Source organism: Brachyhypopomus gauderio, chromosome 5, assembly GCF_052324685.1.
Source record: "Brachyhypopomus gauderio isolate BG-103 chromosome 5, BGAUD_0.2, whole genome shotgun sequence".
NCBI lineage: Eukaryota > Metazoa > Chordata > Actinopteri > Gymnotiformes > Hypopomidae > Brachyhypopomus > Brachyhypopomus gauderio.
The window spans coordinates 7,641,896-7,668,919 of NC_135215.1; the positions used below are offsets into that span (position 1 = coordinate 7,641,896).

General features: G+C 43.7%; 1 protein-coding gene across 1 annotated transcript in view; it reads left to right on the forward strand.

Moving 5' to 3' along the window:
* Positions 1 to 522: 522 nt before the first annotated feature.
* Positions 523 to 27,024, forward strand: part of erc1b (ELKS/RAB6-interacting/CAST family member 1b) — a 178,326-nt gene continuing 151,824 nt past the window's right edge. The window contains 3 exon segments of the mRNA XM_077005321.1: positions 523 to 718; positions 934 to 1,057; positions 14,350 to 15,274. Coding sequence (XP_076861436.1) covers positions 14,585 to 15,274 — 690 coding nt within the window. The 5' untranslated portion in view covers positions 523 to 718; positions 934 to 1,057; positions 14,350 to 14,584.

Consider the following 27,024-nt stretch of genomic DNA (forward strand, 5'->3'; position numbering starts at 1 on the left):
TTGTCCTATCAGGGTCGCTGCCATCATTTCCGAAGCACTCCAGAACCGCTTTTGGTGAGTCTGGTGAACGGGTTAAAGTATCACGATGAAGCAATAGCTCGCAGCAAATGCAGAAATGCAAGATGTCAGACGAATAAGACTGTCCACACATGACATTTCCGTCATATCCACACGTCTTTATAACCACATTTTTTAAATGTCTGTTAAAAATAACACTTTCCTTGCAAAATTTATACATTAAAAAATTTATTTTTACTTTATTTTATTTTCTAACTTGAAAACTAAATCAGAGAATACACTGTGCCATCTGAGAGCTGTTCCGTAGTCTGTAGATGTCAGAACAGTGGCCTAGTGCAGTATGAATAAAAGTAACTTTTATAAATCAACATAAATGACCTAATTACTATTTAATGCTCCAGATCGACGTTTTAATTCTAATTTACTTCTAGCTCCTAACAGCAAGCGGAATGCTATCGGTCGCGCGCGTGGCGTCGTGGAGGCCAGTGACGAGAGCGCGCATCCAGACTCCTTACGTCACTGAAGCGCCCTGACTGGGAGCTGCTGGTAGTGCTGGCAAAAGAGAGAGAGAGAAGAAACAACTAGTGCAAAAGAGGATTTCCTCCCATTTAACGGATTTATAACTGATAATGGTCCGTGCGCAACACAAGAAACAGTGCTAAAATACTCCGAGAGCCGGACAAACAGCACATCTCCGAAGGTAAAAGAGCTTTTAAAGTGATTTTCATCAGTACACTACTGGATTGAACAGTCACCCGTCTCGTCGGACGTAGCCCATTGATTGGGAGTTATTTCGCAGCTATTCCGTTATGTATTTCACACGTCAAGTTTGTCTTTTGTTTTTGGTTGTTTAAATGTCCACACAAAGTACAATTTATGTAAAGAATGCTGTGTGCCTCCTGGTGGGGATTACAGCGCCGGGGTGGAAGAGGCTCGTCAAACGCTGTTGCGCGAGTAATGGAGGAATAGGAGGAGGGAAAAGCGAGAGAAGATCTTCACCAGACCAGGGTTTCTCCTGCCGTGGCCCAGTCCGAGCCAGGTACCCACCGCGCCGAAGACAAAGTCGTGTCGTGGAGGAAAACGCGTCTGTTTAGACCGTTAAACAGAGTGTTTGTCTCTGGAAACCGCTATAAATCTGTAGCAGGCAGTCCAGTCCGACGTGTGTGTGTGTAGGCGGTGTCAGCCTTCTCAGAGGGGGGAGCCCTCGGACTGTGTGCTCGTTTTACTTTGAAAGGCTCTTCTAGGTGTGTGTGAGGTCCGCCGTTTTGTCTTTGCCACGCGTTTTGTTTGCTGGGTCGGTTAACCAGCCGCTCAAAGTAACAATACTGGACCGAGCAGTGCCACAAAAGTAGCGCCTCGGAGTGACGTGCGGACGGCGAATCGTTCAACGACGCCGAGTAGTTTCTCAAAACGTTGGAAAACACCGACACTGTGTGTTCCGACCAACTGTTTTTACTTCTCATCAGCATTAAAACGGAGAATAGTGATTTACTATGTCAGGTGTCACTTATTCCCTCAGAAAAGACGTTTAACCTTCCTCAGTAATGGTTTGGTGAGGGCCTCCCACTGGCCTCTCATACCAGCAGCTCTGCTGCGTCCCCACTGAGAGTTACTGGCCCTCACAAACCTCCACCATATAAAACATTAGTTTATAAGGTCCAGACGACTTTCTGTTGCATCAGCATTGTTTGCGGGATTAATGAAGCCAGATGTAGGTAACATTGAGGTTAGTTTTCATTTTGATAGAATTTAACGACTTAACTGAGATAAATGAGCAGTGGATCCCAATGAATCTGAGACCAATCAACAGGTTATATGATGTTGAGACTAAGGATCGATATGCTGTCTGCATATTTACATTCCGGTCTGATATGCAGGGTTTCCACCTTGTCATGTCCATTTGAACGAATGCACGAGCCCTACCGTAGTATTAGCACATTTATAAACTGATAGGTGTTGCATAGTATTATCACAAGTATTTAGTATTTTCTCCTACTTGTGAGGTTTTCCTAAAACAGAGTGTAGCATCCTACATTGTGTGTGTGTATATGTAAATTCTTCACATTCTGAAAATTATTGTAAATATATCTCTCTGTCAAAGAGAAGAATAACCTGTCAGCAGTATCCCTCAATTTGAATGAGAAAAGGGTGTAAGAAGGCCATCAACACACCTCTTGAAGTACTACATGATAAGCCTAATAAAGTACACCTTCCTAACTTTTATAAGATAGTTTAGTGTCTGATCAGCAAAAGTATGTTGTAGGATCAGCTGCATATCCTTTATTATTTGCTAATGAGAACAGAAAATATATTTCATCTGCTTTCTTCCAATAGTTTGACTGCAGAGCATGCTGGAAACTTTAGTCAATTAGAGTTTGAACATGTACCAACCTGTATTCGTTCCTAAAAGAACATTTGCTTGTCAGATGCAATAACGTACATTTTACTTGGCTACCACTAGAAACATGACACACCCCATTGCTAGTCCTGACAACCGAATAGAACATCGTCTATGGGAGCACTTTATCTTAATATTTTAAAATTTACCATTATACAATTAATGATCTTTCTGTGATTGGACTGAGCACTGAGATTTGATCTATGTCATTGTGACCTGGGAAGATAATGTAATATTGTAAGTATAAAAACATGATGGGGAACCTGGTTTGTAACTCTTTTCCTTAAGTTAACTTATCCTGAAGTTTATGGATTTTGACTTTAGCACTTGTGGTGATCATTAAATGACAAATCCATAATAAAAATATTATTACCTGTGGGTTTTTTTTCTTTCAAACTTTGTTGTACCATTTCTGTACTGTGTATCCACAGCCTTTAAAGGGTGCATATCACATTTTCCTTTAACTTAACATTTTCCCTGGATGTCCACTCATATTTCTGTGGCATTATGTTCCACAGACACTTGTAATTAATTTTTACACAATTATTTTACAGCCTCTTTATAGCCCTTAAAATTAAACAGGCTGCTTTTGCCCTTTAAAGGAGCAATATTTCCAGTGATGCTTCTTTGAAATAGCCAGTATACTGACACCTAGTGGGCCGGATGTTTGAGAATCTATTCTAAATATATGTACAGTAAAAAGTGCTTTTTTAGAGAAAAAAGTTGCAAATAATAAATAATCACTAAATATTGTTTACTAATTTTTGGTGGTAAAAATGACCTATTTCTCCTTTGACAATGATGAGCTCTCCAGTGTAAGTGGGCGGGGCTAATAGCTATAGATTGCTGAATTGTGATGGCGCAATTTCTCATCATGTTTATTCGCAGACACATTGAATTTTACATTGTTGGATCTATGCAGTAGACATTATAATAAATGACCTGCAGTAAGATATGTTGCATATAATTGTATTTCCAACGAGTGGATGGATTAAATGAAATAGGCTGTCTGGGAATCACCTTTTGTACACAGGGGAAGAAACAAACCGCTCTGTGTTATGAACAATCCGGTCTACTATTTTTCAACTCTTTCACACAAATGTTGAGGCCGACTATAAAATGAAATGTAAAATAATGAGGTCCATTGAGTGTAAGGACAATAGCAAATGAAAGATCTCTTGCTTTGACCCGCTTCATAGATTTTATGAGTAAACCAAACTGTTTTGTGTTAGCAATTCATATCAACAATCACTGGTCATTGCTACACCAGCTTCATAACAACAATGATTATTTGTTGTCATGGCCTGGCGGTTAGGGAACTGGACTTGTGACCGGAGGGTCGTGGGTTCGATTCCCAGACAGGCCATGACTGAGGTGCCCTTGAGCAAGGCACCTAACCCCAACTGCTCCCCGGGCGCCGGGCTAGGGCTGCCCACCGCTCTGGGCACGTGTGATCCACAGCCCCCTAGTAATCACTAGTGTGTGTGTGTGTTCTGACTGCACAGATGGGTTAAAAGCGGAGGACAAATTTCGATTGGGGTGTAAAAATCACAATTGACAAAATATGGCACATTTCACATTTCATTTCATTTCATTTCATTTCATTTAATGATCCATCACCAGATGTTCTGCACTCCTTGAAAACATGTGGTGAGGTCACGTGAAAAATATCATGGTTGTCTTTTTATTTCTTAATTAGGCCTAATGTATTATTAATAATTATATTTTAGGTGACTTGAAATTAGTAATTTTTTAGACTTATGTTTTTCATTTCAGAAGATGTTTTATTTTAAACCCAAAGTAACACTTAAATGAACTGAATTAGGTTGTTTTGACAGATACAAATCAAATCAAATCAAAGTTTATTTGTATAGCGCTTTTCACAACACGTTGTCACAAAGCGCTTTACGGGATTTACAGGGTTAACAATACTATGGGTCCAGAACCCTATATGCAATGTAAGAAATTAAAATGTTGATTTTTCTAAAATAGATGGAGTAATCGATACAATTTTTGAATACTCTAATAATCTATTGCTACAGCCCTAAATCTGTATCAACACGGATGGTCAGAAGATGGAGATGAGATGCAGCATGGTTCCTTACTTCATTCTCATTGTACCATAGCCATATGTTTTCCATCAATTTTTTTTTTCATCCTTTACTGTTATGAATAGGTTTGCTAGTTGTTTCGTAGAGTCAAGGAAATGCAAGTGAGTCTAATAAAAATTCTCCCAGTATAGTCCTAGTCAGTTCTTATCCCTCCTTGCCTTTGAACACGTGAACAATTGCCTGAAGACTCCAGCCATGACATAAATCAGAATTTGGAAATTGTTCCCCAGTTGTAGAGCTGTCAAATGTGGCATGAAGCTTGAACAAAAACATTAGTGTTGCTATTGCTGCTGTTAGAGTGACTTGAGAGATTGGCGTGAATGCCCGTGTTATTGTGGGTGGCTGAAAATGAAGTTGTTTTTGGATCAGCTTGTGGTCTTAGGCAAGACTGTAATCTAAATACTTCCTGGAAGATTTCAACTAGAAAAGGAGATTTTTGAGTCTGGGTCTTCACTGTCTACAATTCTAATGTCCACGTTCTGCCTTCGTAGTAGTGGGCTGCGCAAAGATTGTGTGTGTGTGTGTGTGTGTGTGTGTGTGTGTGTGCGCTCGCTCATGTACACAGTTTGTTTGTCCCGTCCTGTGACCTACACTCAGTAGGCCTTGAGCAGACATTTGTACATCAGGAGTTGGTCTGATTATAAGGCCTTATGCAGTCTCCTGCCCTCCCCCACACCTCAAAATCTGTGTTTAAAAGGTAATTTTGTTTGATTTAGCAATTTCACATGACCCACATCTTCATTTTTATATATTAGAACCATAACATTAAGACATTTTAAGGCTTAATATGTATAATACATCATTAGCATCCGGGTCAAATTCGTCCAAAAGAAGCCAAAGTGTGAATTTTAAAATACAGGCATTTTGGTTTCAGTTTTAGGTCAAGGGTCACATATGCTCACACAGTCACAATCACACACACATTCTATTTCTATATAAACTCTCTTTATTTCATGTAAATTCATATATTTTTAAATTAGATTAATTCAGTCATTTTCTATGGGGATTGATCTAATAATTTGTTCATTATGTTTGAATCAGGTCATATTGCTGTACATTACTGCTGTACAAGAGGTTTAAAGTTTCAGGATGGACAGGTGCTTCCTGTGTGTGTGTGGTACAGGGAGACAGGTGATAGGTGCTTTCTGTGTGTGTGTGTGTGTGTGTGTGTGTGTGTGTGTGTGTGGTACACGGGGACAGGTGCTTTGTTTGAGTGTGGTACAAGGGTATAGGTGATAGGTGCTTTCTTTGTGTGTGTGTGTGTATGTGGTATAGAGGGATAGGTACTTCCTCTTTGTCTCCAATTCATGCTGATATTGTATATTGAAATGCATTATGGTCAGGTACCTTCTTGGCTGTTTTGTGTTTCTTCCTCATTGGGGAGTGTTGGCGGTGGGTCTGCAGTCTCTTTCTGGCCATCTGATTCACAGTAATCATTAGAGCACTGCTTAGCCCATCACCTTGGTTCACAGTTCAGTGAAAATCTGCTGCAATCTGAGATTACGCCTCTCTGGAACCACTGCTCCCTCTGTGTTGTTTGTGTAACCAATCACTAGTGACCCAGGCGTACACAGTCAGGGTGCGGAAACTCAAGGCCACAGTGGGAGGGAGTAACATTACCTCTGCTCTTGCACGGCTGCGTTTGACTGTTGTCGATTAGCCCACTCAGAGACTCTGCAGCAGAGCTCGTGTTTGTGAGCTTCGTATTGATAGAGGTTGAATCTCACTGTTCTTGGGGTTTTTTGCATTAGGCCCTCATGCTTCAGACAGCAGGTGAAACACGTTCTGCAGCCGAACTTCTCGGCCCACTTCCCATGTCCCATCAAATGGAGCAGTTCTGTGCTCTGGCCCAGTTCTTCCTGACGACTTTGTATCTGTGCTAGGTGTTTGTGTTTATATTTTCCTGGCTTAGGTGGTGGGAGTGAAGACAAAGCAGACAGAGACAGGTGGGTTCTAGTTAGGCTAGGTTGACGGTGGGTTAGGTAGTTGGCTGGACGGTGGGTTAGGTGGTTAGGTCAACACCAATGGTAGGTTAGGTAGTTAGGTCGACGGTGGGTTAGGTGGTTAGCTGGACGGTGGGTTAGGTGGTTAGGTCAACACCAATGGTAGGTTAGGTAGTTAGGTCGACGGTAGGTTAGTTAGTTAGCTGGACGGTGGGTTAGGTCAACACCAATGGTAGGTTAGGTAGTTAGGTCGACGGTAGGTTAGGTAGTTAGGTCGACGGTGGGTTGGGTGGTTAGCTGGACGGTGGGTTAGGTGGTTAGCTGGACGGTGGGTTAGGTGGTTAGGTCAACACCAATGTTAGGTTAGGTAGTTAGGTCGACAGTAGGTTAGGTAGTTAGCTGGACGGTGGGTTAGGTGGTTAGGTCAACACCAATGGTAGGTTAGGTAGTTAGGTCGACGGTAGGTTAGGTAGTAAGCTGGACGGTGGGTTAGGTGGTTAGGTCAACACCAATGATAGGTTAGGTAGTTAGGTTGACTGTAGGTTAGGTAGTTAGCTGGACGGTGGGTTAGGTGGTTAGGTCAACACCAATGGTAGGTTAGGTAGTTAGGTCGACGGTAGGTTAGGTAGTAAGCTGGACGGTGGGTTAGGTGGTTAGGTCAACACCAATGATAGGTTAGGTAGTTAGGTTGACTGTAGGTTAGGTAGTTAGCTGGACGGTGGGTTAGGTGGTTAGGTCAACACCAATGGTAGGTTAGGTAGTTAGGTTGACGGTAGGTTAGGTAGTTAGGTCGACGGTGGGTTAGGTGGTTAGCTGGACGGTGGGTTAGGTGGTTAGCTGGACGGTGGGTTAGGTGGTTAGATGGATGGTGGGTTAGGTGGTTAGGTGGACCAGTAGGTGCTACGAAACGCTGCTCTGGCACTAAATGAAATGTTGATTCTGCATTGTTCAGTCAAAATGTTTATACTGTAACAGCCTTGGCATGATCACAGAGGCAGAAGAACCCCAGAGTGGTATGGAATGTAGGAGGAGGGGCGATATGTCATGGGTGTGGTAGAACCTCCCTGTAAAATTATCATCTCCTCATCTCACCCTTCTGGTGCCGAAGCTCTGGTTGGTACATTGGTGCTCCCACATGACGGTCTAAAAATGAACTTAACAAGATCTTGACTTGGACTTGAGGATCTCCTCCAGGTAAGGTGCAGGGCAGAACTGAACTCAGACTGCACGTCCCAGCAATATTCTATTCTAAGATACACTCTTCTTCTTTTTTTCGTTCTCTGTCTTCTCTACTTATTTATCAGGTGTCTTTGCATGAATGCCCTGTTTGCTTTGCCTACATTTGTGTCTGTCAGTGATTTATCATCTTGGCTAAATGTTTTCATTGAATGTGCAGACATGTACAATTAAACAGAATTCAGCAATAACACACTGCTGTACAACACAGATTAGTATTTACCCAAATCTATTTTACTCTACTCTCTATTGTATTCAACTATATTCTTTATTCCGGTTCTGTATTCTATTCTACCATATTATCTGTTGCACTCACCCATGTTCACCTTTGAGTTAGTGTTTTTAATTACATGATATTGACTGATGCTATTACTGATTTATTGCTTAAATATTCAATATTGATTCTGATTGAAACATTTGATACAGGCCCGTTACAGATCTTAATTTTGGGTCTCGAGTCCTTACAGTTTAGATTCTTACTGCACAGTGTTCCTTTGTGTTCAGACTTAGGTTAAGCATTGATAAGAATATTTTTGCTTTTAAGTCTAGAATAAGGTCCAGTATGAAGTTGAGGGTGATTGTGGAGACACGACACAGCATGTTTTTCCAGTCATTGTTACAGTTGTCATAGTGAAGTGTTGAAATATCGTGAAATTTCTTTTTCTTCATAGAAAACACAGGCGCAGGAAGATATGCCATGGTTCTGTTGATCCTGGCACTAAAGTGGGAATAAACCAAAATTCCTTTATTTTATCAGGATTTTAAATTGGAACTCCAAAAACAATAGAATTATGCTAACAGGTGCCTGGCGTGTATTGACTTTACTTTAATGACATGATGATAACTGGATGGAGAAGGATTCACAGAGTGGAATTTGAATATAAATAACCAGTTTTCTTTTTCTCTTACTTTTTCTTTTTCTAAAGCAGTCTTGACTACTCTGCAGAAGTTACGACACTTTAGCTTTGTGGCCAAAGTGGTTTGGGAAAGAATGGGCTCCTATAGTGTCTTTGGTCTCTACCCACAATGCCCAAATTGTATTTCTTAGTTACACTAATGATGCACCCAGAACCACGTCGTTGGAGTAGATTTACGATTGTTAGAACAATCTATCATTCATCTCAACTAATGTCTTTGATCCCATGTTTTTGCAGACATGGTAGGCCAGCACGGTGCTTTATGTTGCTTTGTGCTGTGAATGTGTACTGATGTATTGCAGTACTGTTTCTTACTGACTTTATTAGGTCCAGCTTAGCTGCATTGCAACCTCAGCCAGTCAAGCTTCTGTAATGTTGTATATCACACCTGAATTCTTTTTTTTTATTGTTTGTTTTAATCAAATTATGATTATTACATTATTTAGTTACATGCCATAAAAGGTCAAGCTGTAATACCAAGAAGAAAGGAACAAGCCTAAAAATACATGAACAGAACATGCAATTCAGCACATACGCCTCGGTTACATTACAAGCACAAAACCTTTGTTAAGAAATTAAGGGTTCTAGATATGACACACATGAGTGGTGGGTAATAAAGGTCTGAAGGTCTAAGTAGCCCCTGATCATTTGTTCTGGATGTATCTGCGATCATATAGAGATGGTGACGGGCTGTTCCTCATTAGGCCTGTGTTGAAAAAAATCGATTTTCCGATTCAGAATCGATTCGCATAAGATGACCTGATAATCGATTCGTACGTCCAAAGATCGATTTTTTTAGTGAACTTTTACCCCCGCCTCGTCACTGAATTCACGCAGGCGTGCTCGGTCTAACTAACTGTAAAACAATATGGCGTCGGACAGTGCCGGTAACGACGATAGTCAAATCGGCAATCTAAAAGCAGAAGGACAGTTTATCCAGTGTCAGTGACTATTTACAGTTAGTCCATGTCACTCACAGTTTACCCAGTGTTTTTACAGTTTAAAAAAGTTAAAAATGTTCTTGTAATGTTGGGCGCAATGCGATGGACGAGACAGAATCCTTTGCACATTCCAAATCGTTACGTTTATTACATTTACCGAAGCGCAGACAGCGCACATAAAACACGTTTACATAGAACATGTGTGACTCAAACAACGACGAGCACAGGACGCTGCGCGAACACACAAACCCCACAATGTGAGACGAGCCTCAGGTGAGACGGACTATCGCAAGACGCACCCGCACCCACGGAGATCTACAGACGCAGACGAGTAGACGCAGACAACGTTAACACACGCCCAAAAGGGAGGGGTCGGGGACCGTAACGTGACAGTTCTGTTCTTATATTCGCACTATAAAGAAAAATACACGTTTACATTTTATACTTTCAGTTTATTAAGTGTGAGCACTTTTAAAATAAAAATGCATTTGGTAGCAACAGCTTTTGGGTGAATTCTTAATTATTTCAATCATAATAATAATGCACTGGTTAGTGTCCCAGTAGGAGTCCACTGTTGCAGATATAGACACCTCAAAGATGTCCTCTGTATATTGTCCTGGATTACCTTTCTTGAAGGTAGATTTATGATGACCCTTTTCACCAGTCTTCCAGCCATCAGTAACTACCAACTACCAGTAACTATTTGCTGATTAATATCGATATAATACTAGTTTTAACATGTTGCTTCTGTACATAGTCAGGAAACAGCTCAAATACATTTTTAATAACACTAAACCCCGAATTGGATCGAATCGATTAAATCGGATTAAATCGAAATAAATCGATTCTTAATCTTCAGAATCGGATTGATTCTTGGAATTTGAATCGATACCCAGCCCTATTCATCATTGCCCTGCGTATGTATATGTATGTACGCTGTTGCCTTGTGCGAGACTGTGGCTGTTTACTCGCGTTGACTCGTGTTGACTCGTGTTGTCTCCGTTAGCGTTTCTCTAAGCTACGCAAACCATCCCATTGATCTGCCGTCTTGTGATTGATAAGCAGTGTGAGTTCACTAGTCCACTTCTAGGGATAGTGTACAGGGTTCTGCTAGGGCTCATCAGGGCTGACACGCGTGTGATCTCTGTTCTGGGGTCCTCACCTCACCCTTCAGTACTGCCTCTCTGGGCTTTAGGCAGCACCGGTCATTCACCATGTCTGGTCGTGTCTGGACTGCTTCCTCCATTCTAGAACCCATCGATCCAGCGAGACGTTTTCCTACAGAACAAACCGCACAAGCGTCTGACATGCTGAACTCCAGATTCCTCTCTCTGATTCCCTGTCTGATCTGTCAATAGTTATTGGTTTTTTTCTCTTTTTATCCTCTCCCAACATTTGAACTTCGTTTCTTCAGTCCAGTGCAGATGCGCACACACACACACACACACACACACACACACACACACACACACACACACACAGACACTAGTGCATGTTTTTAAGCACTGGAATGCAAAGTTCATTTAGTCCATTCTGTCAATTTTTATACGTGTCAAAATATCAAACTCGCTGTGAGACAATGAACTATGTCATTTGAACACACGTGGAGGTGATTGCTAAGGTATGTAGACCTGCTGCATTGGTATATATATCTAAAGGGGGCCAACGCAACAGGTCTGATTGATTTTCCCTGTCTGACTTCAGCCGCAGCTCCTTTCAGGAAGTGTGTAGGCACACCCAGTCCGTTCCTCACGCACATGCAGGCAACAAAGAAAACTGTTGGGGGGGGATAGGCTCTCGTTTCCACCAGATTTAGCAGGAACATCTCAAATAAAAGAAGGAGAATCTAGGAAGATGCGGAACCCTGATTACTGTCATGCAGTATGTATACATCCTGATACACGAGTGCGTAGTGTATTCTTCTGAAGTAAAGGCATTTTGGTGTTATCACTTCAGTAGTGTGCAAAATGGTGTGTGATTTTAATGCAGACATAGCATTGTACTACTAAGGAAATGCCTTTTGATTTGTTTACGGGGGAAAAGATTAATTGGGTCTGGTGCACCCTTGCGCATTAATTCGGCTTTAAAATATGTGCAAGCTATTTACTTAGAGTTCTACGAATGTTTTAATATTGTTTGAGTACCTTACGAATTCACTTCCAAGTAAAAAGGGTGAATAACTTGACCTTCAAGACAGCTGTAATGGACTGCTCATGTCTGTCATCATGATTTTTCTCCCTGGTTAGTTTATGCCACTGTGTCTGCTGGTTTGGGCAGTGTCTTCAGAGCCGGAGTTATCAGTTCTGTGGTTGTGTTTTCATTGGGTGTGCTGCTTAATGTGACTGTGTCAGTTTGTCAGGAAAAAAAGTTTTCTCACTCCCCACTTTCTCAACTCTCTCTCACTCTCACGCACACACACACACACCCCATTGCTATATGTCTGTGTGAAGAACTCGTAATTGGAGAGAATAATCTGACCATGTTTTCTGGTGTTGACCGTAGCTGAAACTGTGATGGAACAGACGCAGTTCATTGCCACGGCTTCAGTCACTCCGTCTCTCCTGACGCAGCTCTGGTGAGCTGTTCCTCACTCCCGACAGCGTCCGATGAAAACCCGCAGGCCTCCTGTTGCCTCTGAAATATTTTAAATATTATTTAAACTCCAATTCTAGGAAGTCCTTTGAAAGATATTTTGCACAGTACATTCACTTGTGGCCTTTCTATTTCTTTGTGGTTCAGAAAAGGACTACACATGTTGTATATCATTCAAAACAGATAAAACTCTTGCAAGGCGTTTGTGTATTCGCGTTTGTGTTCCAGTGAGTGTGTGCAGGTTCGTCTGCAGTGGGTATTAGTTTACTTTATCTTAACAATAAGCAGATTGGCTTAAACTGTCATCGTGCAGTTGCCTTCACAGTGAGCTGGAGCGGTGATCCCGGGCTCGACAGCCTCCAACAGGGCCTTTCTCTGGCCCAGTCTCTAAACTCTCCTCCTTGCGCATAGCTCTGCTCTGCCTGTCGGCCTGCTGCTCGCTGCTGGGGAAATGTGTTCATCGTGATTTGGATACTGAAACAAAGAATGTGCATTTGTGTGAGGGTTGGGCAAACTGTCTCTGCTGTGTAATTCTGAGTTTATATAGAGGTCATTTGGGCACTTTCAGTCTTCGATTTCACAGCAAAGGTTTGAGCTAAACCTCCATAGATAGGAAAGTTCACCACTCCATTATATGTTTAACAAGATGTGCCATGCAACAAACACGCCCAGAAAACTTTAAACAAAGAAAGGACAATGAAGTTTTTCAGCAGAATCGGACATCAAGTGTGTTTGTGAACAGATGACCGTCATGAGTGTGAACGCAGACAAGCGTCTCTTTGATGTGGGATGTAAGCTGCCTCGTGTTGGACATGATCACAGGAGTGGCTGGGGGCATTTTCACATCCTCCAGGGCTACAAACCATCGCTGTTGCATCCTCATGATGGCATGTCACATGATTTTTTGGTCTCATTTACAATTTTATAGAAAAGTAAGTCTTTCTGTATAATACAAGATCATATAATACATCAGTGAAATGGCATGTAAGATGTGTCATGCAGTACTCAGAATTTTCTCAAACAGATCAATCGGATTGGATCTGCAAAATCAGAAGGCTCATAATGACACAGCATCTTTGAGGGTGTGTGTGTGTGTGTGTGTGTGTGTGTCAAACCTGTCAAGTTTTTTTATTTAAAAATAAGGGAAAAAAAATTCTGCTGGTTGCTTTGAGCATTCCCACCAGCCCAACCAATATCCTTATATTTCACACAAAGTCTTCACTTTTTTGGTAGGAACACCTTCTCTCTCATTACATTCATCCATCTCTGATTTGTTTTTCAGGTTGGTTGTTCCCACTGTCAGCACTAACCTGCACTGACACTCAGGCTACTGCAGGTTGACACTCTCGTGAGGCTAGCGACATAATTCATTTTGGAGAGGCAATTGAATGCTTTTTTAAAAAGTATTATATTATAATACGGGAAATTTATGGGAAAATATTAAAACGGGAGGACGGCGGGAAAGAGGAATAAAATATGGTAGTTTCCCGGCCAAAACGGGAGACTTGACAGGTATGGTGTGCGTGTGTGCGTGCGTGCATGCGTGCGTGCGTGAGAGAGAGAGAGAGAGGGAGAGAGAGAGTATATAGTAGTTTAAGATCTGCAAGAATGACTGTGCTCTTGCAGGATGATTGTAGTTGTCTTGTTAGCGTTGACACTTTTGGCACAGGTACCAGCCGAGTTCCCCAACTGTTAGTCACACTTTCCCCAGATCTCACAGGAGTGACATGAACCAATTACACAACCTTTCATCTTCTGTGATGATAGAGACTTAATCTTTTGTTTAATAAGGATATAATTGGTTCTCCAGACAAGCCCAGGCCCACCAAAATCCAGAGAGCAGTCGGAAACAACGGGCAGTAGTGTCTTAAAATAGGGATGCGAGATGCAGCTTGCTATGTTTAACGGAGAGTAGAATGCGTTGCTACCAGATACGAGCGACAGGGCTGAAGTAGAGGCATCATGACTCGTACAGATCCTACACAGACGCCCGCACAGGAAGTGAAACGGCTGATTACAGTAAAGCTGTTCATCAGGTGATTAATGCTGAGTGACTGTAGTCAGGGGAGAAGATTCCGGAAGGCAGACGGTAGCTGATGGTGCTTGTACGAAGAGAGTTTGTTTTGTTTTTCTTTTGTTCATTTGTTTTTGTATGGTTATATGACTCTTCCTCTTTTTTTTTATCCGTTACAGGTCATCGTGTTGCTGGATCAAGACGCAGCCAATGGATTGAGCAAGTGAAGACGGTGCATGTCCTCTGTCTGCAATATACAGCTCGGCCATCTTGTCAGACACATTTCGAACATGAGAGATTCATTCCTGCTGTTTACTTAAGAGTGTCTACTTTAGAACGCACTAATTCTTCAGTGTCACCGGCCACTGTAATATTTTCCCCTGTCATCGAGAAGCAAACTCGGTCAAAGCCAAAATGTACGGTAGCGCCCGTTCAGTGGGCAAAGTAGAGGGCAATCACAGCGGAGGAGGCATCCCCAGCCCCGGCCGTTCACCCCACCTGCCCCGCTCCCCCCGGCTGGGGCACCGACGCACCAACAGCACCGGGGGCAGCGGAGGGCCCGGCGGGTCAGGGGGCAAAACCCTCTCCATGGAGAACATCCAGTCTCTCAACGCCGCCTATGCTACGTCGGGCCCCATGTACCTGAGCGACAACGAGGTGGGGGTGTCGGGCCCGGACCTGCCCAAAAGCACCATGACCCTGGGCCGCTCGGGGGGTCGGCTGCCCTACGGCGTACGCGCCACCACCATGGGCAGCAGTCCCAACATCGCCAGCGGCATGGCGGGCCCCGTGCCCAGCGACGCCATCGCATTCGGGGACCACCACGTGCCCTCCGGCATGGCGTCCACGGTGCCCCACTCGCTACGTCAGGCGCGCGACAACACCATCATGGACCTGCAGGCGCAGCTGAAGGAGGTGCTGCGTGAGAACGAGCACCTGCGCAAGGAGGTGGACATGAAGGAGAGCAAGCTCAGCTCCTCCATGAACTCCATCAAGACCTTCTGGAGCCCCGAGCTGAAGAAGGAGCGCGCCCTGCGCAAGGACGAGGTCTCCAAGATCGCCGTGTGGAAGGAGCAGTATCGGGTGGTGCAGGAGGACATGCAGGTAAGAACCCACGCTGAAGCCCGTCTCGTCGGGGACGTTGGAGACGTCGATGGCCCTGTTAACGCAGGGGAGGTTGAGGGGAAGGCTTATGCCGCTGTCCGCGCCGTAGCCAAGGGACGTAATCCGTTAGCATGTTGTCACATCGTTTATTTAGCTCCTGGCACAGAAAGTGACAAAGTGACGTCACGTGCAGACGGGCTTTGATAGCTGAAATGTTCAGTGGTGGTGTGTGTGCTATTGTGGAGGCCTGCTCAAGGCCAGAGTGAGCCCAGAGTGAGCCCAGAGTGAGCCCAGAGTGAGCCCAATCCAGTCGGTGAAAACAGCAGAGCTTCCTACAGAAAGCTCACGCTGTACTGACAGGGCACGAAGGCCAATCTTCCACATTGAGAATTCGTGCAGAAATATACGCCCCTTATTATTTTTGATATCAATAACCATAGATTTTAACTATGCACCTTGATGGCAAGGATTTGATACTACATTTGAATTCTTTCTGCCTTTTTTAACAGTGTTAACTTAAGCAAAAGCTTTTTATCATGTTGTGTTAATAAGAGGGGGAGAGAGTGCGTAATGGAAACTGTGTTAGCTAATGGAAGCGGTGAGCTGAAAATGTCATTACTGGAGCAGAATCCAGTCCTGCATGTGGCTCTTAAAAGCTGCTGATGGTTGTTTATGTTGCTGTCTGTCAGACTCTAGGAGATGCGTGTGATATGATTTAAAACATCACTTTTTCTTTTACAATTTGTAAAAATAGTGTTGGCACTGGAGTTTGTGGGCTTCATGTGTTGTCTGTATATACTGTACTGTGGTAGAGAGAGGAACACTGTTGTGGTGTCTTCTGCTCTGTGTGTCTGTGTTTGCGTGTGTGTGTGTGCGTGGTTATTTGATCAGTAACTCAGTACCATGGGCCATGTCCTCAGTGACTAGGCTGTCTGTATTCTTGGACCGTTGCCAGTATAGCAGGCTGCCCAGGGAGAAAGCATCCCTCATGATGGTAATTTAATCATGAGAGTATACTCACACACACACACACACACACACACACACACACTTTTCTGTTACTCCTTGTAAGTTTCAGATGACTATTGTGCAATGAGTGTGCTCACAATGTCATGTATAGTTTAATCAGAGGAGTGTGTGTGACTGCTAATGTCCGTCTGAGCTGAGGTTGCCTCTCTGAGTCTGTGCCGAGGTTGCCTCTCTGAGTCCATCTGAGCTGAGGTTGCCTCTCTGAGTCTGTGCCGAGGTTGCCTCTCTGAGTCTGAGCCCATCTGAGCCGAGGTTGCCGTAGACCATGTAGGTCATGTAGACCGTGTTTCTGTACTTGCACACTTGGAGTGTACACTCTCTGAGATGATAAGAAGAGCCCTGAATTAGAGGAAAAGGACAAGTGAATTGACCCATCTTAAGTGATTATAAAAATATAAGATTATTATATCTTGACAATATCTTGACTGATTATTATATCTTGACTGACAAAAGATTAGAAGAAAATGCCAGAACTGCTTACATAATTGCAAAAAAGAATGAATCAGCATGTCTGAGGTCTGCATTATGCAGAAATGTTCAGTACCTTTTAATGCAGCATTGATTTAATATAGGTTTAACTTGAATACTTAATACACACACACACACATCAATGCACATGCCTGTTCCATCGCACAGATTTTACTACACACAAACACATACTGTACTGACTGTCACGTTTGTAAGGAGGGGATCCGATGGAAAGTGAATTGCTGTAATCAATATGAGCTATAATGAAGGCCCCAGCCAAAGTGAGCCTGTCATTGTGAGTCAGGAACGGGCCAAGATGCGCAGTGTTTTATAAAAGACAGGAAGTGATCTTCATGAGGGACCGTGATGGATCTGTGAGCACCCAGTGTGAGGAATCATTGTCTATTTGTAAGATATGACCTGAGCCACTGTAGGCCTGTATCAGTCCACACACACACACACACACACACACACACACAGAAGAAAAATATGAAAATCAAGATCAATAGTGTGAAATTCCAAATTTAAACAAATGAGAAGGAGAATACTGAGATAGTCACCATCACCAGAGCAGATCATTCTCCCCACACAGCAGAGCTGTGTCAGTGCTGCGGTGTGTATGGTACCACATGGTCACGGCTCAGAGAGTGCATGATCGTTAAGAAAGGTATGAAGTTGCAAAGCAGCTACTTTTCCCATTACCATAGCTAAGAACCCGGAAGTTTGACACGGGTCTATATTTGCAGGTTTCAGCTCGGGTTTCTTAGGAATTAGAGTGACTGCAATGGATTTGAGGTCCGTAGGAAGGAAGCCAGAATCACTTTGCCAACTGGAACATGGACTGTAGGTGAACATAGAATGTAGCTTTGTGGTGGGGGAGTGGGCGGAGTCAAGTTGACAGGAGGAGGGACTAGAACTTAAGGCCCAAGTCAGAGGAGGAGCCAACAGATGTGACACGGGTTGGTATCACGGCAGGAGCATTAATAGAGGAGCGAGGAAGAAGAAGAAACATTAGATCTGATCATTTTTTTAATTTTAAAGGAATGTAAAACGGCCTAAGAATGCTCAACTCTGTTGGTGTGTGTTGGAATGGGAGGATGTATTTAATTTGATCAGATGATTACATTGATTTGCCAAGTAAAGTGGTATTTCAGTTATTTCTGCTCTATGCAGCTTACTGAATAATTTAGCCTGTGCCCTTTAAGCTTATGTTGAGTTCTACTGTGGAAGGGCTGTCTTCTCCAGGGATGTAGTTTTTCTTATTCATGACCCTGTTATTCAGGGAACAAACTTCTTAAACTGATGTTCAAGCATCTCTGGGCCTGTTCCAGAGACTTGATTGTTTGGATGTAACTTTACGACGATCTATTTTAAAATAATCGTAGGTTTTCCAGCACAGAGGGAAATATTGAGGGGAAACGAGAGTGAGAAGACGAGATCTGAATCGGTTCAAGAATTTAGTCAGTTCCTCTCAAATGTAGGGGTAGCAAAGTTTTTATGCTTTTTTTTCTCTTTTAGGGGCGGAGGGTTCTCTCAGATATTTCCGATTTTGTTCACTCTTGACCTTTTTGTTATTGTTGTATCTGCCACTGACGAACCAACGATCTAGGAGTCACTGGGTAGTAGGACAAGACTCTTAAGATAGCAAGAATCAACAAACAGTGTTCAGGGTGCAAACGCAGAAATCCTAACACGCTGCAGAAAACGTGGACAGATGAGCCATTTAGGTCGATAGCTTGTGCTGCTGCATTAAATGAAGGGAGTGAGGAGGATGGATGGGGCTCATGTATGACTAAAGCTCTGAAATGAGGATGCAGAATTGATGCATTTATCCATTATTTTACACCCAAGAAAACATACTCATGAAATTACTCTTGGGCTGATTGTCTAAAGATAGACATTTGGTTAAAATAATTTCAACGTATTTTTAATTTTATTTTTTGGATGAAAATGGTTTAAAATGTTCTAGTCACTTGCTCCACACTTGCTGCACAAACTGCGTTTACAGTTAACAGTGTTGCAGTGAGCTGTGGTGTTACATGACGCTGGGTATTTTAGAGCCAGGGGGTTGGTAAATATTACCTGTGCCGACAGCGCCTCACTGCCCCACTGTGTTCGTGTCCCTAGTGTTGAAAATGTGTGAAAGTCCACCTTTGTGTACTGGGCTGTTTTTCATTGCACTATCCTGTTTACAGTTGCTTGGTTTGTAGCCCCACTGTAGTGAGGGAAAAATCATCTTTGAAATACCATTTATCATCCATTAATTAAAAGCTTAGATTTACATGCATCTATCAATTTGTTCAACTGGTCATCATCAACCTGCATGCAGGTATTGTACCGTAGGACCTGGTAGAATCATGTGTGGGTGCCACGCTGCTTTTGTATATGTGTCTACGGTTCGGTTCATGTGCTGTTCTTATGGAGTTATGTCTCCAGCTGTGGCCTGGAGCGTTATCGTCATAAATAGACCACAGTACCTTTTAACCTGGTACTAGTACAAAAGGAGTGTTTTGTACTGTGACATGTATAGGCTGTTGTTTCATCTGTGGCTGTTTCCATCACAGGGAGATGTCTTTGGAGGTGGTTGTCTCTGTATGTGGAGAAGCCCTGTTGTAGCACGCTCAGCTGCTCTGGAGATGACCTGACCTGCCATTTTATATTTACAGTCTTGTCCACACACTCATTTATGAATGTTTTTAGCAAACGTGTATGTATATAGGCTTGCAGATGGCAAAGACCACAGAGCCGGTTGGGATCTGTGTGTGTGAGTGTGTGTGTGTGTGTGTGTGTGTGTCAGAGACCAGATGGCAAGTTTGGCTCCTGCTAAGTTTACTGAGACACTGTTGTAGGGTGGTTCCAGTCTCACTGCCCATCCAAAGGGCATAAACCTAATGCATGATATTTCATACATGATTTTAGCATGCATACAAACCACCTATTTTCCTAAACAAACAAATCATGTAGTCAGTTGTGAAGTGTCGTCTTCTCTGTCATTGAGAATGATAATGTGGACATGTGTATTAGTTAGGAGGTCAGATTGGAGTCATCAGTAGTGCTGAACAGTAAGCAGTGGTGTGTGAGACCCAGCCAGGTGTGTGCAGGTGAGTCACGCATGCTTGTACAGGTGAAGCTTTTAGTGTCATGTCAGGTTTGTTTGGACTGACTTTGCCTGTGTCTTCTATGGCCAGTTGGATTTCTCCATTTTAGATTAGTCCTACTGTTTTGATTGACTGTTTAGATTTTATATCATCACATTTATTTTTGTTTTAAAAAAGTAGTAAGCATTTGACCTTAAGAACCCCCCACAGTTGAAAGTCCACTAAAATGTATTAGTCATGTTCTGCCTCTGTAGCTGAGTTTGGCTTTACAAATAATTATAGCCAGAGTAAAGTGCCCATCTAGAGTACGCTGGGCGCTCCAAAACACCCTCTTCTGACATTCCTCAGTGTTTCCAGGAGCAGAAGTTAACATAGTCCCGCCTCACTTTGTGCTAGGGCCTATCGGGGGGCAGTGATTTGTGCTAGGGCCTATCGGGGGGCAGTGATGGGTCATATTTTTATCCTGCCTCACCACGGGGCAGGAAGCCACTGCTCTTTGGCTGACACGCCCTTATATGGAGTGTGGTCATGGGGTATAGGTGTGGAATGAAGAGAATCCTTGCCTGTGGGTACAAAGCCCAACTCCTCCTCCTCCTCCTCCTCCTCCTCCTCCTCCTCTTCCTTCTTACCTCCCTTTTTGTGTCCTCCTGCTCCACTCTGATTCATACGTGTGTGTGTGTATGAGAGAGAGAGAGAGAGAGAGAGAGAGAGAGAGAGAGAGAGAGAGGGGAACCCAGTGTCTGCTAAACAGGGTGTCTTATAGTATTTTTGTGCAGTGAAATTTATCTGACTGCAGGGCAATTTAGATACAGTTATGGTCATTCACCCTTCATAATGTGGGATGGATGGATGGATGGAAGGGTGGACAGGTGAATGATGAACGGATGAATGATTTCTCAATTGATCCTTTTCCAGCATAAGGGAGTGATGTAAGAATGCGACAGATTCTTTTGATATCGCCCTTTCTATTCTGATGAGTTGAATAGGCTGTAGAAATGTAACCTTGTCCTCATCACAGTGACTGTAATAATAGTGTCCTTACACATAGCGTGACCGTAACAAGGATGGTTGAATTACATAGTCGAAACCATCCAATCACAGTCAGTTGACTGGTTCCTGTGGAGACAGAACGGGACGACACACCACGCTCTAACACTTCACTGTACCATTACTGCTGAGGTGTTGCTGACCGCAGTCTTTATGTACTTGTTTATTGGTTATTTGGGTTAGACGAGGGCTGTCGTCCTGCTCCTTTTGTCGCTTCCTCAATCCCCACTGGCCATGCAGATGGTCCTTCTGTATTAAGATTTATCCCCTGTGACTGACGCAGAGCTTCCTCTCAGTCAGTAGGAGTCCCGCCCACATTCAAGATGGTTCCTGGTAAGGAGCCACGGGCCTGTTTGAGCCTATTCTGGGCACAGGGAACATTTATATATTTATTTAAACATTGTGGTGTACTTCACAATATACATATAATACAGCTGGAGGGAACACGCATATCTACTTGCACTGACTCATTTGACAAGGAATGCAGAGTAAATAAGAGTGGGGTTTTTACAGAGTGCATCTGTGTAGCCAGTGTCATTTGATATCAAAGATTTGCTCATACGTTGCTGGCCCTTGCGTTCAGGTGTCCTGGCTGACAGCTCCTCAGAAGAGGTTTCTGTCCTTTCTTGCAAGGTTTGGGTGGTTTTCAGTATTGTCTCTCAGTGTTCTTGAAGCTAACACCAAGCCTAAGTTCACAATCACAAATGGACTTTTTGCAGTCTCTTCAGTGCCAAATAAGTAGTTTTAAAATTATTTTTAGTAATGAAGTGGGCTGGTGGTAATACAGAGCAGTTGTGCTGTGTATGGATGACTGTATTTGTAGTATATGTTGAAAATAAAGGGTCCCACTCTTCCTCGTGGGTAATGGGTCCCACTCTTCCTCATGGGTAAAGGGTTCCACTCTTCCTCGTGGGTAAAGGGTTCCACTCTTCCTCGTGGGCAACAGGTCCCACTCTTCCTCGTGGGTAAAGGGTTCCACTCTTCCTCGTGGGTAAAGGGTTCCACTCTTCCTCGTGGGTAAAGGGTTCCACTCTTCCTCGTGGGTAACGGGTCCCACTCTTCCTCGTGGGTAACGGGTCCCACTCTTCCTCGTGGGTAACGGGTCCCACTCTTCCTCGAGGGTAACGGGTCCCACTCTTCCTCGTGGGTAACGGGTCCCACTCTTCCTCGAGGGTAACGGGTCCCACTCTTCCTCGAGGGTAACGGGTCCCACTCTTCCTCGAGGGTAACGGGTCCCACTCTTCCTCGAGGGTAACGGGTCCCACTCTTCCTCGTGGGTAACGGGTCCCACTCTTCCTCGTGGGTAACGGGTCCCACTCTTCCTCGTGGGTAACGGGTCCCACTCTTCCTCGTGGGGTTTTGCTTTTACTCGGTTGCACAGACAGACTGATTGGCATGGCTTTACCAGCAGGGGTCGGCAACCTATGGCACGAAAGCACGAACCTCCAATCGAAATCGCTCCACAACGCTCTGCTTAGCGGAGGCGTTTATACTTGGCGATCGATCGCGATATAATACTTAATTTGTGTCCATTTACCCCCCCACTCTTTAACTAGACATGGTAAAGTTTGCACTCCATGTCTCAAAGGTTGCCGACCCCTGCTTTACAGTTTGTGATTGCACACAGCTGGTGTCTCAGCCCTTATTTGGCATATATGTAGGCAGAATTGCTAAATACTGTGTGATGGGTGCTGCAGCACATTTTCAAGACATTGCTCACACACAGCAGACATATGTCTCTGTGAGCATGGAGGACACTGTTAATCACGTAGGCAATCATGTAGGCAAACATGATGATTTATAACGCTGATTGTCACTACTGCTTAGAATTGTTGCTGCACAAGAAGCAAAGCATTTCTGAAGAATGATGTGCTGTTGAAGCTCAGGGTCTAATTCAACTCTGCCCCATCTAAACTCCGCCCCTTCTCAACCCCGCCCCTTCATCTGCCTGTCATGCTCCATGCTGTCTACAGCTGGTTAATTTTAATGGTTTGTCCAGGAGAACCTTTCCAGTTGCTCCGCCCCCTCCAGGTCCAAACCAGGCAGTCCGTTGTCATGGATTCCCAGAGAGGCATTTATGTCTCCTCATAATTTCAGGCCCCTCCCCTAAACGAGTTCTGGTGAAGCAGGCTGTGGAGGCCTGTCCAGAATGACTCTGCCCACACCGGCGTTGTGCATTGTCAACTTTGGGCAGAGCCGCCACGAGAACAAGGCCGATTCATGGTGGACAGGGAGGGCTCTGACCGCAGTGGTGCGGGAGGCATGCGGCTCTCCTGCAGCTGCTGTGGTTGTGCTGAGCGTTGGTGTTTCCGTCCTGCCCGACTGGCACTCGGGTGGGTAGATGAAGCAGCTCGCCATGCCAACGGGGACCAGGGAGGCAAAACGTTGTGCTCCGACACTAAGCCTGAAAGTAGGTCAGGGTGAAGGGTCACCGCTTAAGTGGAGGAAGGCTGGCAGGTCCGAGAGGGCGATGATGCAAGCAGCCGCTCAGCTGACAAACACACACTTGCTTTTTAAAAGTTTCTCCTTCTGCATTTGGGCTGTTTGTGGCCGCTGGATGGTCAACATGCCGCCATTTTTAGACTTCCCCTTGGCAACAGTGCCTAATCGAGTCTTTTATGGAGGACATCTTGGCATGGTGACATGTTTGCTGCTTTCAAACAAACTAAACTGCTATATCTGTGCTGAAGTACTAAAACACTTAAAGCCATAAGCTCTCTGCCAAACAGAATCAGCCTCCTTGTTTTGAGTAGAGGAGTTGGAGCAGGACCTGTAGAGCTGGAGCAGGACCATTCCAGACTAGATCTTTACTGGGGATCCTGTTTTCCTCTTCTGACCATTTGAGCTCACATTTTCCCTTGATTTTCCACATTCTCACGACTCCTGAACCTTTTCGTGAAAAAGGCTCTCTTGTAATTCTTCACATGCGCTCACTGAGGTCCTTTATAATTCAAGAGTCTCATTATTATTGCTGTTTTCAGTTGGAGGGCCACAGCGTGAAGTACTTCTTGTATACGCCAATTGTGTCACTGTGTATCTACTTTCAACTGCAAATAACTGATTTTAGTGACATGACTTATTCAGGACTTGCAACATAAAGGAATGAGGAATAAAAAATAATGAAAGATCTAGAGTATTTAAATGAATTTAAAAATAGCAGCCATTAAAATAAAATGATGGACCTAATCAAGATCCTGCATTGTCTTCAGTAGCCTACTGATGATCAGTCCTTAATGTCGAGTCATCTCAACACAACAGGAAACAGGTTAGAGACACGTAAATTATTGATGAATGAAACGCAGGCTCAGTGAGCATTGAGACGCATCTCTCCATTATTGCATCGCATGTTGTGTGTCAGTTCCCCCAAAATATAACTGGTAGAAACTTGTTTAACTATGGACTGTCCACCACAGTTTGCAGGGAAGATGTTTTATATTTCATTCTCTGTCCTTGGTGGCGAATAAAGTCTCTGTGCCCGAGTAAGGCCAGAGTAACCAGCCACAGGAGGGAGAAGAGGTGAACTTACCGATTCAACGTAATTGGTCAGTTTAGTACACGGTATGGGCTGGCGAATCAGAGTGATTTTGGCCATAAGAGAAGAAGGCCAGGTCAGCTGTGTTAAAGGGACATACTCACTGCAGCGACTACCTGAGACTGTGCGTGTGGAACGCGGTACCTGAGTGACAGGCAGAGCTGAATGTGTTGCTGGTGGTTTGAAGTGGATCTGGGACACGAGCACTGTTGCAGCAGGGAGACGACACACACACACACACACACACACACACAGCCTGTCACAGGAACAACAGAGACTCTCAGTTCTGAACCCTCCTCACCGAACACTGAACACACCATCAGAGGGAGGGACTTGGCTGGAACAGTGACAGTACACAACCTAATGAATAAATTCAATCAAATCTATATTAATCCTGTGAAGGGTTTTTGTATAAATATGATCAATTTAATGACTGCAAGTAACTTGTAAGAAGTAAATAAATAAAATTCAAATGAAAGTAAAATTAAACAAACAGCTAAAAAAAGTTGCAGTAATTTAAACTGTTAAACAATGTCACAGAGTAGAATTCTTGATGTGATTGTTCATTGGCATATTTAATTGGCATTGGTTTTATATTTATGTTTATATTTATATGCAATTTGTGAAAATATTTCGAGCTGAGAAACATAACTAGCTTTACAGGAAGCTGGTGGATATCATGTTTGGAATAGGGGGACATTTTAGAGCCATGTATCTGTTTTACTGCCTCCCTTCATCACCTATTTGCATATTGAGACAGGGTTATCTTCTCCAATCCACCCCATTGGCTCCCTGTGTAACTTATTTGCATATTGAGGCAGGGTTACCTCCACCAGTCTATTCTACTGGCTCCCTGCCTAATCTATTTGCATATTGAGGCAGGTTTAAGTCCTCCAGTGTGTTTGTGTATGTCTCTCTGTGATCAGTTTGCCTTGCACTGGGCCGAGACACTAAGCTGCAGGTCTTTGTTTGACTCAGTAGACACTTGAGGTTGTGAAAGTGGAGTTACATTTGTGAAAATGAGTTTTTGGAGTTGACTTGCCATATCAGGGTTTATGGAGTGATTTTTGTCATGGTAGCTCCAGTCATTATGTCATGTTTAACAAATCCATGGCATGATGTATTTTGTGCCCTCTGGTAAGATTATGTTTGAACTTACAAATTCTATGTGCCAGTTCTAACATCCAACTATTAAGGTCCATATTTCTCGGAGGCAAAGGGTAACACTATATCATGGCTTCCTGTGTACGGGTTATATCATGGGGATCTGTTGTCAGCTCTTTGACCACATTATTCAGTTACCTATACTATAATTATGGAACATTTTGTATTGGTGCCCTGGACACCCATATGTTGTAGTACTCTCGAACATCACGTGTTGTAGTGCTGTGTTAAGTACATCGGTTTGAGCCCACCGCTAAATTGGACCCCAACTATAGGATGTGAAAGCAGTTGACCAATTATATGACCTCTTTACGGACACATGCAGAACCTTTTTAATTTAAACAAAAATATATAGTAAAGATCACAGTCATGTTGAAGCAAAATGACTCGAAGCTTGGCAGGTAGGCTGAACCAGAACGCCTCTCCTCTGACCTGCCACCTCATTTTGTTCTGCGGCTGTTTGCCTTTGCACTTTTTTATATGGCTGGTTACACATATGGAGCAAAAGTCAATTAATTAATCCTTTTGTAATAATTTATTCATTCAGTTGATCCATCTTGTAGAATTGATTCCCCAAAGCAGGAACCGTTCCATTGTGCGGGTGCGTCTGTGGTCAAGCATCCACAATGCAAAATTCACCAGCGAAAATGTCTAGATTGTGGGTGGGTTTGCACAACTGACTGGTATATTCAGAGAGAGTGTAAGTGGTCTAAATCCCAACTTGGCAATTGTCAGTATTGGTGTTGAATGGAAACGCTCAGTATGACATGTTGTGCTAAATCAGAGCAGCTAACACAGTGGTCTCTGCCCGTAACACAACAGACAGCGTTGATCATCTTTACGTTTAATGTTGAGCACGGCTGTGTGTGTGCTGCCTTGGCCCCTTGTGGTGCTCTTAGCAGCTGAGAATTTATGTTGTATTACCTAAACAGTGAAGCATAAAGATTAGAAACATGTCAGACACAGAGCTGAGAAGACCTGGTTATTTCAGGTGTTTGCACACCTGTTTAAGGTAATAAGCAATAATAAAAAAACCCCTACAGCTGAGTAAAATATGGTGTTGGCCTAAAAGGCAGGTGGTCAGAGCAGGTGTTTACCTGGGAGACACGGGCAGTGTACTTACAGCTCTCGGCCTTAGTCACGGGCCGAATTACTTTATATCATGTGTTTGTTAGGCAAGAACATGGGAGAGCATGACTGGGTGAACCTGCACGCCAGGTGTCTCACTGGGACACGGTAACTCTGTAGTGACTGTGGGCGCTCTGTGGGTGCTCTGTAGGCGCTCTGTTAATGGACAAGGGTAGCTCACCTGCTTGGCCACAGTGAAGACCCCATCAAACACCCACAAACCCCCTCATCGTCCATCTCACTCACTCTCCTGCCACAGCCTGCTGAGTGTCAGATGGAAATTT